This window comes from Palaemon carinicauda, chromosome 21 (genome assembly GCF_036898095.1).
Source record: "Palaemon carinicauda isolate YSFRI2023 chromosome 21, ASM3689809v2, whole genome shotgun sequence".
Lineage (NCBI taxonomy): Eukaryota > Metazoa > Arthropoda > Malacostraca > Decapoda > Palaemonidae > Palaemon > Palaemon carinicauda.
Window position 1 is genome coordinate 26102850 of NC_090745.1, and position 16979 is coordinate 26119828.

Below are 16979 nucleotides of genomic sequence, written 5' to 3' on the forward strand. Positions count from 1 at the left end.
CACTGTGTTGCGTGTTTATACCGTGGATGTACTACACCTCACCCTTCAGAGCCACCACTGTGTATAGTGCATTGTGTTGCGTGTTTATTATTCAACATGGTAAAGGGAAGTAAAGGGTCCTAGGGCTTGAAGAGGCCCATTGTCACCTCTACCCCTGCCCATGACCTCCCCAGTGATTTTCAGGACAATCCCTCTTCGCCTGTCGGTGCCGAGGACGACGAAGGCCCCCTCCTCCTTCAGGCAGAGCTTCATCACCCTCTGTTGAGCTGCTCCTTAATGATTCGGCCGTTGCTGTGTTTGAGAGGAGGGATAGGAGCCCGCAGGAGAATTCGTCCAACTCCCAGGGCGAGGGCCCTGCTCCTGCTCTTCAAAAGAAACAGAAAAGGAGGAAGAACCACCCCTCAGTGATCCTGACTGATGCCCAGGAGAGGGCCCTGGCCCAGTGGCTCGAGGTGGAGGGCGAGTTTATTTACAACAGGGGCAAGACGGCCTACAAGGACAAGGCCAAAATCGCCAGGGCCTGGGAGGAACAAGGGGCCAAGTTGGAACCCCCAGTCTCAGGGACCGACCTCCGGACCTGGTTCAGCTCCCTCAGGAGCCGCTATGGGCGGCTCACAAACACCGTCAGCGGCCAAGCAACGGGCTCCAAGAGGCACACGGACCGAGAGAGATGGATCCTTGAGCTGTTCCCCTTCCTCAAGGCGCACATAGTACGCCAACACAAAACGGCCACACTAGGTCTACCAACGGTGAGTCAATTTTTTAACTTAAAATGTGTTTGTTAATAATTTCATAATAAACTATATAAAAATGTACCAAGTCAACATAGTAATTTATAAAATGTAGTAAAATTAAAAAAAATTTAACCTACAATATGTTTGTTAATTTAAACTATATAAAAACGTACCAAGTCAACATACTAATTTATACACTTAGTGAAATAAAAAAAAATTAACCTAAAATATGTTTGTTAATCTAAACTATATATGCATATTTGACCGTGCATTTTAATTGATTGCCAATCCATTCCAGGACGACGACACTCCTGCCACCAGAACCACCGCAGCCACAACAACCGCGACGACTACAGGGGTAGGGGTTTTTCATGGCGACCCGGACACACCCTCGCCGGCCAGCGAGGACGAGGAGGTAGTGGTGGTGCCTGCAATCAAGGTTCCAAGAAAACCCCGAACCAGGAAGCACCCCCCAATGAAGCCAGGAGCGGCAATTGACTCGGTGAGTTGTGTTTTAATTTTGTTTAAAAGGAAGGCAGGTATAGTAGTAATAAAGTTCTCAATTTTGTATGAAATAAAAACCCAAAAGAAATCTGTACAAAGGTATTCACTACGTAAAGTTTCAACTAATTAAAAAAAACATGTTTTTATGGTTACTATTGACTAGTAATACAACTGCATCTAATTACATTCATTAAATCAACTAATTTTAGAATCTATTCGATTGGGTAATTTTCTTCCTAGGTAATCGATGTGGCCAAACACTTCCTGTCGGAGTTCAAGGAGCTGAGTGGGGACAGGGATACAGACCCGGCGAGGCACTTTTTGGAATCGTTGCTCCCCATGCTACTGAAGGTTGGGCCAAGCCTGATGCCCATCTTCAGGATGGAGATCACCGCCTGCCTCAGAAAATATGAGCAGGCGACCAAACAAGGTGCTGAAATGGCCTCACATGACCTAAAGTACCACATAATTAACTCTGAGTACTGCCCTGCCCCCTCTCCGCCCAAGGCCCAGCCCCAACAGCAACAGCAACAACTACTAATGTTGGAGCCACAACAGCTGCAACAGCCACAACTAGTGCCACAGCTCCCTGCCACATTCCCTTCCATTCGGCAGCAGGGCCAACCAGCGGTGACATCGGTTACCCCCCAGCAGCTGCAATTGTTGCAGCAACCGTATCTCCTCAGGAGCCCTTCTACAAGCAGCATTGGGGTTCCTGCAAACAACACCACCGACCTCAACATGTCCCTGTTGATGGACATGCAGCTGCCGGGCCAAGCCTCCACAGCCTATACTCCAGCAAAGGCTCCTCCGCAACAAAGTACTACAACACTGCATACGCCGACCTCTTCAGCGGACTTTTAGCTTTTATTATAATATGAAAAGAATAAATAAATGTTTATTGAGTTTACTCCATTTTTCCTTCAGCTTATAAAATTTATGTAATAAAACAAAATGTACACAATAATTTGAAAGGAATAAATAAATGTTTATTTTGAGTTTACTCCATTTTTCCTTCAGCTTATAAAATTTATGTAATAAAACAAAATGTACACAATAATTTGAAAGGAATAAACAAATGTTTATTTTGAGTTTACTCCATTTTTCCTTCAGCTTATAAAATTTATGTAATAAAACAAAATGTACACAATAATTTGAAAGGAATAAATAAATGTTTATTTTGAGTTTACTCCATTTTTCCTTCTCCTATTAACAGTTATTAGGCAATAAGAAATAAATATAAAATATAAAGAAATAAATATAAAATAAATATATTATAAATAAATATAAAATAATATAACAATTATAAACAAACTAATATAAGAAAAAGAAACACGTTTGGTTTTTTTGTTTTATTGGGTATTTACAGTACATAGTGTGGTACAATGTATTATTATATCATATTGTTTTGCCAGGCAACAGCTCCTAGGGGTGATGTCACATACTTCTTCAGATAGTTCCTCTGGGCAATTGCAATGGCAGCATTGGCACGGCCATGAATAGATGGTAATGGGGTGCCAACAGGTGGGTCGTTTCTCCAGTCTCCATCTACCATGTTGTGTGTGTTGGGATCCTCTGCATCGCTCAGGCTGCTGGCCGAAAGTACTCTATTGCGCAACATGTTGTGCAACACACACGCTCCCATCACTACAGCTTCAACATTATCGGGTCGGAGGCATATGGGTGTGTGGAAGACCCGGAACCTATTGGCCATGATCCCAAAGGCATTCTCAATTGTTCGACGTTCCCTGCTCAGCCTGTAGTTGTAGATCCTTTCATCAACCGTCAGCGACCGAAGTGGGTATGGTTTCATCATATAGTGTCGAAGGGCAAAGGCATCGTCTCCAACGAAGAAGTAGTCGCACTTCTTGCCATCAGTATCGCCTGGTAGAGGTCCTGCAGGGGGGATGTGGGCATTAGAGTGCTCAACCAGCTCTTTCAGCTGTGTGTGGGCGAACACCCCTGCATCTGACTCGGACCCTATGGCACCCACGTCGACGTAGAGGAATCTGTATTGGCTGTCGCAGATGCCCACCAGGAGTATTGAGTAGAACTTCTTGTAGTTATAGTAGTAAGACCCTCCTCCAGGTGGATTCTTGATGCGGATGTGTTTCCCGTCAATGGCACCTATGCAGTTGGGAAACTTCCACTTGTCCCAAAAGCCCGCTGCAACCTGGAGCCATTCCGCCTGTGTCTGTGGTGTTCGGAGCTCTTCACTTCCATACTCGGCGACAATTGCACGGCAGGTTTCTGGCACAATGCCGCTGATGGTGTTGTGGGGAACTCTGAAGCTGTACTGCAGAGTCATGTAGCTGTCCCCTGTTGCTAGGAACCGTAGTGTGATGGCAACACGCAGGCCAGGTTCGAGGGGGTCTCTCCACCACGTTGTTTGCTTCTTGATGTGCGGCGTAACGCGTTCAACAATCTCATCAAACAGGGCTTTGCTTGTCCTGGTGTAATTCTTGAACAGTTCAGGAGCTTCGTTGGCCAATTCCTCCATCAGGTTGTTGTAGTGACCCTGTTCCATCCGACGTTGCAAATAGGGCTCCACCCATACCCTCCGTCGTTTTCGGCGACGTTTCTGTGCTTCTTGTTGTTCTTCACATTAGTCGACGACTGCTTTGGTCACCTTGAGTACCACATACAGTTTCAGGGCTTTTTTGAGTTTAGCATTGCCCCTATGCCGGCCCCTCAGCAAAGCTAATGAATCTCTCATGGTGTCGTCCATAGTGCTGCTCTGGTGAAGGTTGGATGGTGAATGACTGTCAGGTACCGCCCAGCACCCTTTTTATACCTGGGAGTATAGAGGAGGCATGCCTGGCACCAACCTCGCGCTGATATACCTCTGACGAAAGTCTGACGTAGCTCTGACGGCACTTGACGTACCACCTACGTCACCATACCTAGTAAAGACGTTATGCTTGCGTGACCCTTCACGTACTACCTGGAAGTATGTCCATACAGTAGGTCCACATAACGTATGCACAACGTAAGTACAACGCACAACGGCTGCCACTCACGCAGTACTAACGTCATACTGACGTGCGTAGGTGCAACGTTGTGCGGCACAATTCAATACCTGTGTGGGCGTGGTTAAAACGCACGTTTGGCCGCGTATGGGCATACGGGAGGACATACCGGGTGAGAACATGCATGTGTGACTGGACCTTTACTTAGTCACACAGACGTTAAAGAACGTGCACAACATACAGAAGAGACCACTCAACAAATAATCGCTGATTGTTTTGCATCTATATTAGACGAAGTAGCTACAAAATTACTTTCAATCCATTTCCTTCGAAGAGATGTTCGACGCTATAAGCAAAGAGAAACTATTTACCGTTGCCATCAAGTGTCCTTGATCATGTTTTACCGGAAAACTATGTAAAAACAACTAGGGGTGTAAACTTCTTGTTGAATGATTCAACGTTTGACGGCAAGAGGATGTTGATATTTGAACGACCGAAAGCATTGCATTTCTTAAAAATAATCATCATTGGTGTTTGGATGGAACATTAAAAGTGGTACCTGAAATATTTGTCCAACTATATACATTTAGCATACCCCTGTGGAATATGTATGTCAAACAAGCGATCAACCCAGCAATATCAAAACGATGAATACCATGGGAGACCACCCCACAGGCAGTCGGCAAATAGAGCTCACTCAGCTCAGCCTTACAACTACCTCTCCCATGACAACTACTGGGATGACTTTCCGTCTTCGCCTCATCCATCAAGAGGAAGTTATCATACGAGAAGTTAACGTCCTGGACATTGGTACTGGGATAGCTAATCATGTTTCTTCGAAAAACCCTCTTTTGTGTGTAGAATATTTGAATGTTCAGTGTCTTAGTAAAAGATGTGAAATTGAAAATGCTCGCAAAGAGAAACATTGATGCATTATGTTTAACAGACATTTGGTTAACCCTGAATGTTGATTCACTCGTTGAATTTCCTGACTATAGAATACATAGATGTGACACAGGAAGAGGTGGAGGATGATGTATTTATGTGAAAAATAATCTATTAACATTTGTAATCTTAACGTTCAAAGAGTAGAAGGGGTAGAAGAGGTTTGGCTCTCTGTACAGTCTCGTAAGCTACCTTCTGTTATCATTGGTTGCTTGTATAGACATCTGCATGCTTCAAATGATATTTTTTACCATATATTTCGAAATGTCAGAGTGGTTTCTTTAAAGAATAAATCAATTTGTGTAGTACGTGATCTAAATGGTGAATTGATGTTAGGTTCAGCTAAGATGCATGATATTGTAAGTCACCATATTAAATCACATTACCAATAACCCTACTAGAGTTAACCCCATCTCATCCAACCTACTAGACGTTTTAATAAATAACAAGCAGGAAAGTGTTCTTAACATTGAAGTAAATCAAAGTAAATCATGAACATACCGCATTTATTATAGATATTAAGACGACAAAGCGTAAACCAGTCACTGTAACCTCTAGGTGTTTGAAATACTATTCTGCAGATTTGTTGTGCAATACATTGCTAGACCAAAATCTAGTTTTAGATGCAATCACGCACACTGATGACACAGATATTCAAACAGGAATTTTCAATTAAGTATATAATAGTACCTTACATAAATTTGCCCCAATTATCACAAGGGAAATAAGGAGACGATGATCTAAAAGAAAGTACGATTGAAAGGGACAAAATGCAAGGCTCAAACAAAATAGACATGATGAAAATCTGAACAATGAGTTTAAGCAATGAAAAAAATTATCAATTCTAAGATGCATACTGCCACGTGGCCATTTCTCACAGGATTGGAACGTCACTCCAGTCCTTAAGGACGAACAGTACGGTCAGTCTGCGTGTATGGCCGGCTTTATGCTTTATCGTAGTTAAAGATGAAATTCACTCACTGAATGATTGGTCTATTATAGGTTAAAAAAGTTAAAATCAATTGAATAACAGCAACTGGATTCAAGGAACAGGTACTATTTCTGTCGTACTTTCTCATTTCTTGTAAAATGACTTCGATGGAATTTGTATCTTGCACATTAGTAGGAATAACGTAGTCACACAACTTACTAATGGCCATGTTAGCTATATAAACCTGAATTTATGAGCATTGACAAAACGATATTCGGAGAAGGTAACAGGGAGATGGGTCTAGCCTAATCAAGAGAATTTTCCTTGTGAATGTCCCAATAATCATCCAGTTTAAGTTTCCCAGAAAGTTCTTGCAAGTCACTAAATCCTATTTGCTTTTCGTATTCCTTAGCATCCGATATACTATTTGCAATAGCAACTTTTAATGTGGCATCTTCTATTCTTCGTCTTTTATAGAGTCAGGTGAATCTCTTCGAATTTCCGTTGGGCGCAATTATTGAGGTTAATTAGGAAACAAGGTGGGAACAGCATTTTTTTAAAGATATGGGTACCTTAATCTTGCAGTAATTTTTCCCCCAGTTTTTGTCATCAACAGAAGTTTCCCTTACAAATCAGGATGGAAATGCTGTTCACAAACCTGCTAATACAATAATATACAACATTCAGGAAACGTAACATGTAGTGCAGGAGATAAAAGTTTTTTATACAAATACATAATTTCGCAATTCAAACAAATACACTGTGGATGAGACTGGAGCCGCATGTCCTTCGTAATGCATACATAATGTATACTATATATTATATATATGTATATGTATGAATTTATATATATATATATATATATATATATATATATATATATATATATATATATATATATATATATATATATAAATATATATATATATATATATATATATATATGAGAGAGAGAGAGAGAGAGAGAGAGAGAGAGAGAGAGAGAGAGAGAGAGAGAGAGAGAGAGAGAGAGAGAGAGATGCTTTACATTTTAATAACAATCGATTATTTGCGGTGGGTTGAAAATCTCTCTCTATTTTCCGAATCCAGATTTGTTATTTTATTCGTTTACAGGAAACTTGAAGATATGTACTTAAGGTCCCTTATCATAATTTCCCCTACATTTGGCAACACAGCACAGATATGGCATTTTGTATTGAAGCGGGAAAGCACTTCCGGGAAAACACTACTCACACCGCAAATGTTAAATCTTTTTTTTATATTTTCCTTAAATTCCTTTTTCAATTTTTCACAAATTTCATCAGTATGTCCTCGACTGCTCACTTAAAATTCACCGCTATAATCTATCCGTTTTTCTGTTTTCAAGAGGAATAATTAGTTTTTCACTTTCGAGCATATTTATGTTTTCATGACTTCCTTAGCATTGATAGCGTTGTCATGGCATCCGTAACGCTGTTTCGTTACCCATAATGCTGCCCAAAAATAGTTCTACGGATTTGTAAGAGAGAGAGAGAGAGAGAGAGAGAGAGAGAGAGAGAGAGAGAGAGAGAGAGAGAGAGAGAGCCTCTTGCGCTGCTCAGTAACTGTGAAATCTTCTTAGAATAATGGTGACAATATGTAAACATAAATACCCTTTACTAACTTTGGAGGCACAAAGAATTCTAGGTGATCGCAAAAGCTCAATACTGAAAATAAGAAACTAGTACTTCAAGAAGTTTTGTCCTAGATGACAACGACTCTGAACGTAGATGCATTTACACTAAAACGTTTAAAATATTTCCCTCTATAAATAATGGGGGCAAACTGGCTAGTCTCGCTTAATCCCAGAAATTTGGCATCTTTTGATCCCCATTGGCATCCTAAATAATGGTTTGGCATCTTTTTAAAATTTGGCTTATTATTGGCATCTTTTCATGAAAATGGTGACACCCATATTCTACTCAGACATACTCTTTTAGTTTAGTTAGGAATTTCAATCAAATTTTCAATTAGGATGTGCCGTTTCAAAGACAATACCCATAATCAAGTCTCAAGTCCAACCACATGTAAATTGAGGCTTGATAAGTTCTTGACACGGGTTGACCTGAAATAGCGTGTGTGATAAAGGAAGAAATAATTAGTTAACAGAAAATCCTCTTCAAATAATGGAACAAAATACAGAGCAGTGATTTAACAGTTTAAAATTAGAAGAAAATTATATGGACGAAATAGATGTTAAAAGATATAAAGTGATATAAAACAAAGGTTGAAGTCGCCGAACAACGAGGCGGAGTTGTAGTGAAGCGAAACGGTTAAGTGATTAGAAAATCCCCGTAAGCAAGAAAACCAGCAAAAAAAGAAAAAATGAGTTCGCAACAAAGTAAGGATATATGCAGTGACTGCAGAAATAACGTTAGAAAAAACGAAGAGGAACTGATATGTGACGAATGCGATATGTGGTACCACGCCATGTGCCAGAAAATATCCAGAGCTACATATAGGGCTCTTGGAGAGCATGAAGAACTAATGTGGATGTGTAACAATTGCAAACAAGAAATAAAGTGCAGTAAAAATAAAATGAAAGGTCTAGAAGAAAGAAATAAAATGTTGAACGAAAAGCTGAGAGAAATAGAAGAAAAAAGGTCAAAAATGAGAGCAGAAATTGTCGAAGAGGTGCTGAAGAAGGTGAAGAATAAAATAATGGACGATTTTGTTGTTGGAGTATTATAGCCAACACTTCTTATTGGCACGGGCCTTTCCCTTGGTTGGCCCGTAGTTATAATAATGGACGAGGTCTAAGTACAGTAAATAACAGGTTTAGCCAGAATGAATTTGGAGATGTAAGGCAAAATCAGGTATTAGTAGTTAAATCAAAAGTATTGCAGGAACTAGAAGAAGAGGAAGAAAAAAGGAGTGTGTGCAATTTAGTGCTGTATAATGTACCAGAAAGTGAAAGGGAGGAAGCAGAGGAAAGAAAAAGAGGATACTAACTGGTGTGAGGATAATTTCAGAAATAGTTTAGAGCTAGAGCAGATAGAGATGGAACAGGTAATAAGGCTATGGAAGCGAAATGAGGGGGGGGGAGGGAGAGGACGACCTAGGCCAGTGCTTATTAAATTTAAGAATGAAGAAATGAAATGGAAAATCCTAAAAAGTGCTAAGAAACTAAAACATGAACAGAATCCTTTGAAAAAAAAAGAGTAGGTATAACAAAGGAAAGAGAGGTTATGTCAAAACTTAGGGAAGAGCTCAAAGAAAAACAAAATAAAAGAGAATGGCTGGATGATAAAAAACGGAAAACTCCTCAGAGAAGAGGAGGTAGAGATAAAACCACAAGAAGTGCAAAAGGGGAACAGAAAAAGGAATGAATACGGATCACGTGACAGCCCAACGGAAAAGAATAAGAGAATTAGTTTCAAAATGATAAATATACAAGGCTTAACAAAGCAAAAATACATTAGGTGCAAAGTATAGGTCAACTTTTAATGATATGGACCAAGTTGAGAATGAATGGCAGGCTTTATGCTTCGAAGAATGGCCTCAGGATTGCATGAAAGATGCTTTTTCATTCTGGGCATTAGTTAACGAAAAGAGAAATTCAATAGGCCAGAAAGATTTCCTAACATTTCATCCTTGGCCTTAGCACTTCTTTCACTGCCATTCCCTTATGCCTTGGTCGAGAGGATATTTTCGCAAATGAACGTAGTTCACAATAAGTTGAGGAACCGCCTAGTTGTACGTAGCGTAGAGGCAATTTTGCAAATGGTATGGCCTAAAGCTTCAAAATGAAACTTGTATAACTTATGAGCCACATATTGATATGGTAAAAAATTTTATGGCTAAGGATGTAATTGAATACGAGGAATGTAACAGTGATTTGTTGGCTTTAGCAGATGAGGAAGAAGAATATTAATGTAAATTTGTTGTGTTTAGGCTTTCTAGCTATTATTGATTATTGCTTTTCTTCGTGCACATGTTAATTCGTATTGTCTCAATTTCTAAGGAATATTTTTGTTGTTGTTTTATCCAAGGATTATATTTTGTCACTCTACAGCCTTTGTTAGCCTGTAGGCCTACTGTATTTTTTCAAAATAAAGCAGGAAATTACAAAACTTCTTATTTATACATCTTTTGAAAATATAAAACACTTAGATTTCCTATTACTGAATGATGTATTCAAGGGAAATCTAATTTACAGTAAATTTGAAAAAAAATATTCATGGGATATTTTGTGGGAGCCTGAGAATACTTTGTGGGAATCTGTGGGATTTTTGGGTCCCATTTGTGGGATTTCCTTCTTGACAAAACGACAACACTGAATTTTGTTTATCTTCTTGGGTAAGTATCTCTGATGTTTTTTTTAAAGCATGTAAGTGTGTACACTTATTCAGTAGTTTAAATAAGTGACAATGAGGCCATTTTCCAAACGAAAAAGTTGTTAGAAAGAACGATTTAACTGGTTATTTCGTATCACCATTAAGCTAAAGGACAAAACAGTCTATCCTATGGTCCTTAGACCTTTCATTAAGATCATGTTTGATTAGGGCTGCCTAATGTAGAATTAAGTTTTCATTAATTGCGACAGTTGAAATAAAGCCTATTAATGAAGATTATGTAGTCGATATTTTCTTCTTTATGGGTTAGCCTATTAGGCCTAGCCTATATAGCCAATAACATTTTGATCGTCCCACCCAGCCATCACTGTTAGCCAGTACATAGGAGCATGATGTTTTTCTTTTTCGCGAGCATATGGCGGAACAAAAATCATTGATAACTATATCAAAACATTACCAAAATCTCATGGCGTAATATCGTAATATTTCGATGAGAGTCCCACCCAGCCAATACCGCTTCTCTACAAGTTACTTAGGATCTTGATATTTTTTCTTTTCTTTTCCTTTGCCTTGCGCATGGTACAGCAGAAACCATTACTTTTCGGTGATTGCTCGGGTTAAAATAAAAGCATGAAGCTCCTATATACAGGCAAACGGTAATGGGTGAGTGGGACTCTATCGAAATATTACCATATAGTCTGTAAGTGAATTAGTAATCATTATGAAGGCATAAGATAAGGTATGTCACTGTGTGATAATATGTGGATGTGAACAGTTGCATAGTGTACAATAGAATTAAATTTGGTTCAATTATAGAATAGTGCAAAATTAGTTAGAGTATTGAAACTCCCATAATTGAATAGATCTTTGCAAATACACTATTTTAAATACCATATTCTGCTGACGGATACCTCTATTAAAAAAAAAAAAAGGCCATGCTGCTCCTTTTGTCGTTATAGCACATAAGAACCTCCTTCCACCCGGTGGTTCAGAAAAACACTGGTAGTTGGTGCTTCTGCCATAAGCTATTTGCTCAATCAGAATAAAGGGTCCAAGATTTTATATTTTAAATTTCTTTGTTATTAATTTTCAGTTTTATATAATCCTAGCTCTTATTTTATTGATCATGTTGATGATAAAAGGTTAGGGTAGAAACTTGTGTTTGATATATTTGGTCTGATCATTGAAATGGAAGCCAATTCGCCTTTTAGTTAAGGGAGTATTCACCCCTTCAAGTATATATAATTGATAATAAATGCCAAATTACTAGCTTACGGGGCTAACACGCGTAGCAAAACATGTTCCGCTTGCTAGAAAGTAGGAGCTGTGAGATAATGTTTAATCGTGAGCATACGGCACAGTAAAAATCAATAAATCATTAACTTAATTATGTAACAGGGTATTTGTAAAATACGAGGATTGAACATTTACAAATGACTTCATAGAAAATGTGATGGGAAACACTGTTTTCTATGTGTCCTGAAGTCCAGGCAAACAAAAGTTCCAGTGGTTTGACAGTGCTTAATACTGTTACTCTGTTTTGATTACGGTAACTTTTTTTTTTTTTATTATTATGATGGAAATAGTTTAAAAAAGGTTGATATGCTGTAAATATGAACACAGACAAGCACACTATATTTTAAAGATACCTAGCGCAAAACCATAACTTTTCAGTTATGGTAGTCGACCCACCATAACCCAATGACTACAGATTTCCGCTAAGATTCATTATCAAAAACGTTTAAAAACACCACGAAATGCATTACAAACTAGTCTAAGTTTCTACAAACTTTATTGCACCTTTCGATAATTTTATCCTGAATTTTTATTTTGGCCTTCCTGGTTGAGCATAGCCTGCTTGTAAAGTTTTCATTGAAATACAGTACAATATTAGTTAGAACATTGAAGCCTATATATTGGAATAGATCTTGGCAAATGCACCAAATGAAAAGTATAATTTAGGGTAGGCCAAGAAATTATGTATTATTTTAAAGTAGGTACTGCAATTCACTTTCAAGGAAATATTGGTGTAATTATAAAACAGTGGAATAATAGTTAGGATATTGGGACTTGCATGATTAAACAGATCTTTCCAAATACACTATTTTGAGACCCATATACTAGTGGCAGAAACCTCTTTTAACGGAGTTATAGATTTTAATGAAAAATTACTTCTTTTTTTATCAGTGTAAACCACAGGAGCCTCCTTCCACTCAGTAGTTAAACTGATATGGGGTGCACCGTGCTTTGATCACAAGTTACTTGTTCGAATAGAATAAAGGGCATAAAGTTTTATAATCTAAGCCTCTTTTGGTTTTATTGTTTTCATTACTGAAATGTACAATGTAATTGTAGCTCTTATTTTATTTTTCATGTTAATAATGCAAGGTTAGGCTAGAAAAGTGTTTGATATATTTAGTCTGATAATGGTAAATGGAAGACTCAAGTTCTTGTTCGAACAGAGGGTCAATCATGAACTTACAAGTACCCTCTTTTGTTAGATTTGTATAATTGATAATTAATGCCGAAATACTAGACCACCGGGCTAGTGTCCATAGCGAAACATCATCTGCTTCCCAGAACATCGGATCAATGAGATAATGTTAAATCGCAAGCAAAGCGAGCTACGTCTGAGCAAAATCCAGTAAATCATTAGCACAATTAGGTAAGGGGGGCATTTGCAGAATGATGAACACTGCTATGAAACTCCATAGAAATGTTTTTCTGTTTTTACCCCTGGGTCCCAATTGAACTTTATTAGTCTTACTAAGGGTTAATATGTGGGATCTCCTTAGATTAATGTCATTTCACAATACCCACATAATGTTCAACATCGCCTAAGTGTATGGGCAATGGTGGTTGGTTATTGAAAATATACCTAGCCTAGGTTTACTAATATTGAATTACACCGTGTTTTTTTTAATTCTGTTTCACGTCTTATTTTTGTAGGTTATTTTCTCTAATGTACTATAACTGTGGCCCCCACATTATACAAAGTAGGTTAGGTTATAAAACTAAAATATTGTATTGGTGATTATTTTATCTATTTACATTGTTTGTATGGCACTTTGTGAGCAGAAAAATACTCAGGCTTGGCAAGTATCATTGGAAATTTTTTGTTCTACGTAAATGCATACTTTATTTCCAACATTTTAATCCACAAAGACACGCCATTCTTGAACATAGAGGGTGGAGTTTGTGTCCAAGGATATATTTACAAATCGGCAGCTACATAAACCCTATTAGTCATATACTTCCTCACTTGAGGTGGGCCTTGATAGTCTTTAGCCAACTGTTGACAAATGTATACCTTGCTGAAGCTAAGTTAGTCTTTTGATTGGACTTGCTGGTTTTCTGACTAGACCTTTCTATTAGCACCATAATATTCGCACTTTGTAACCTTTTGATATCTTTTTCAAAAAACAATTCTTTAAATTGCTTGTTGATCCGTTTGGTTTTTGGCATAGATTTTGTTCAATCATCTGTCTAACAATAATGTTCACCTACCTATTTTTAATTTAGTCATCTCTTAAGTAATTTTACAGAAAAATAGCATTTGGTAAGCAGCAATTGTAGGGAAGGTTAGTTAAGATTAGGCTGTTAGTTAAAGTTAACTAGCCTTAATCTACTGGACCTACACCGACACTTTGGAGGCATTATCATTGTCAATTTGCCATCGCCTATTTACCAGTTTTGAGGTTCAGATATATGTCCTCTCAACTTATTCCTACACCTTTGGTATCTTCATATGTTGAAAAGGTGCAACTATCCTCACCTAATTTGAGCTTAGGCCTACTCTGGTAGATAAGACATGCTCTCTTTGCATGTCCATTATGATATAGGTTGCATGAAGTAATGGTCAGAACATGGCAAAAGAATGATCACTTTGAGATCACATACTAGGAGTTCTTTTGGGGACATTATATTATGCAGAAATAGTAATTCTTTTCTTTTTTTTGCAGATAACCTTGAAGTTGGCCAAGACCTAGGCTAAATAAAGCATTTTTACCATTACCATGCCCAAGTGGAAGAGTTTTTATGATGGCCAAAGAAAATATAGATGTGAATGGGAGACGAAGTTTGCATGGGTGAAAGAAGCATTTTGCAAGTTGTGCTTCTGTACTTTGAATCCTCGATTGGCCATCCTTCAAAAACATGAGCAAACAGAGAAGCACAAAAAGAAACAGATTGCTCTTAAAATCACGAGGCCTATTTCGTTTCGGCCCAATGGCCCTAGTGAAGCTATTAAAAGAACAGAACTGGAATTAGCTGTGGCTATCTTATGTCACTGTTCCATAATGACAGTTGACCACTTTGGTGAAATTATTAAAAAAAAATGGAGTAGGTAGCACCTTGGGTAGCATATGTCTACATAGGACAAAATGCAGTATATTGATAACTGAAGTTATCTCTCCTGCTTTCAGACAAGAGTTAGTTGATGCTATAAAAGGTACAAAATATGCTTTGTTAATTGATGAAACAACAGACCTTAGTGCATATAAGCATCTCCGCATAACTGTGCGCTATTATAGTCAGAAGGAAAAAAGGATAGTAACAGAATTAGTTGGTCTCAAAACAGTTACCGAGGCAACTGGGGAAATACTTTTTAATGCAATCAAGGAGGCAGTTGAGGAAATTGGCCAACGTCTTAGTAATTGTTTAGGTTTTGCAAGTGACGGGGCCTCTGTGATGGTAGGGAATAACAATTCAGTGTGGAGTAGATTAAGAGGTGTCTCCAAATTGTAAGCAAATGAGATGCATTTGCCATTCTCTTGCCTTGTGCGTTCAGCACGCTTTTGATAAGCTGCCATCAAACTTGGGCTTCCTTTTGGCAGGAATTCCCAAGTGGTTTTCTAAAAGTGGTCTTTGAAGGAAGGCTTACAAGTCTCTCTTCCAAATTATGGATCCTTATGGGGAGAAAAAAGGAATGCCCACTCCCTTCCAGCAAGCAGCTACAACAAGATGGCTTGTAAGAGGGAAGGTCATGAACAATATTTTAAATAATTGGGTTGAGTTGCATGCTTATTTCATGTGTGCTGAACAAAAATGTGGCCAGGAGGCCAAATTCAAAGCAAGGATGATGAAGGAAATGTTAGGTGATGAAGTAAATAAACTTTATTTTCATTGAGTAACACCAATTGTCCTTGCATTTGAAAAAGTAAATGCTTTTTTCCAGGCAACTGATATAGACCCTCATAGTATGGAGAATAAACTTGTCATTCTCTATAAGTCAATGCAATCAAGAATTTTCAATCAGAGGTGACGAACTGACATACCAGCAAGTTGACTATGGAGCGCGCTTTGCTCAAGAAGTTAAAACGTAAGTTGAGAAATACCCTCAGGAAACAGCATTGCTGAGGGTAAAAGAAGTTCAGAACCGCTGCCATAGTTTTATCTTGGATGCTGTACAGCAGTTAGAAGCAAGGCTTCCACCCACACAAAATGTATTCAATAATCTTTGTAATTTACATCCCTCTTTGATTTTAAATCAGGTAGCAAGACCTGACTTTCAGAAAATGCCTTTTTTTTTTAAGCTGCTAGACTGAAGAAATTGACAAGAGTTCATGAACAATATCGGAAATTAGTAGTTATTGATTGGCGAGAGGAGTGTGTGTTTGGGGGCAAAATTCCTCATAATACAGTACAGTTCTGGGTGGGTGTAAGTGAGTATCAAAATGGGATGGGAGAGTATCCATTTCAAGAAATATCCAAGTGGGCACTTGCAGCATTAGTTACACCTGCCAGTAATGCTGTTTTAGAACGAATATTTTCTCAAGTGTCTTTGGTAAAATCAGACTAGAAACAAAATGAATACAAAGATGCTAGATACACTTGTGCAGATCTGGACTTTGTTGCAAGCAGTTTGTTCCTTCGCCAGATATGAACAAGCTCTTCAATTCTGATATTTATAACAGTAAAGATAATGAAAATGAAGACACTGATGGAAATCTGTTTGAATATATTTGAGTTTTGTTTTATTTATTTATTTGGAGTGCAGTTTTAACGGGAAGCTTTACGTACTCTAAGATATATTTTATATGTTTTCAGATATGTTGAATATTTGCTAGTTTTTTGGCTTGTAGTCTTAGTCTAATTACAAGCTTTCTACTTCTTTAAAGAATATATTTGAGTCTTATTTATATTTATTTATTGATTTTGTGTGGAATATTTTTGAAGCTTTACGTACTTCAAGATATATTTTATGTTTTCAGATATGTTGAATATTTGATAGTATTTTGGCTTGTAGTCTTAGCCTAATTACAAGCTTTTACTTCTTTAAAAAATATATTTGAGTTTTATTTATTTATTTATTTTGAGTGGAATATTTTTGTACTATAAGATATGTTTTGCATAAATTTTCGAATATGTTGAGTATTTGATAGTATTTTGGCTTGCAGTCTTAGACTAGTTACAAGCTTTTCACTGCTTTAATGTATATAGCACATGCTTATCCAAAAATATATTTTATTAATCTGTAGTACTGTTGCAATACTCATGCTAGTTTATTAAGTAAAAGTACCCTATGAAAGTCTATAAATATGTTTGTATTTTTTTTATTGATGTTCAACAAACTAATATACAA

The 16979-nt window shown here is 37.8% G+C and overlaps 2 protein-coding genes and 1 pseudogene across 2 annotated transcripts; 2 read left to right on the forward strand and 1 right to left on the reverse strand.

Moving 5' to 3' along the window:
* Nucleotides 1-1209: 1209 nt before the first annotated feature.
* LOC137614648 (uncharacterized) lies at nt 1210-2102 on the forward strand. Its single transcript, XM_068344343.1, has 2 exons — nt 1210-1236; nt 1479-2102. Exons 1-2 carry the CDS (start codon nt 1210-1212, stop codon nt 2100-2102), a joined length of 651 nt encoding a protein of 216 aa, XP_068200444.1.
* Nucleotides 2103-2631: 529 nt separating this feature from the next.
* Nucleotides 2632-3765, reverse strand: LOC137614808 (uncharacterized). The gene has a single exon (XM_068344472.1). It carries the CDS (start codon nt 3763-3765, stop codon nt 2632-2634), a length of 1134 nt encoding a protein of 377 aa, XP_068200573.1.
* Nucleotides 3766-14412: 10647 nt separating this feature from the next.
* On the forward strand, nt 14413-16363 carry LOC137614809 (uncharacterized; annotated as a pseudogene).
* The last annotated feature ends 616 nt before the right edge of the window (nt 16364-16979 follow it).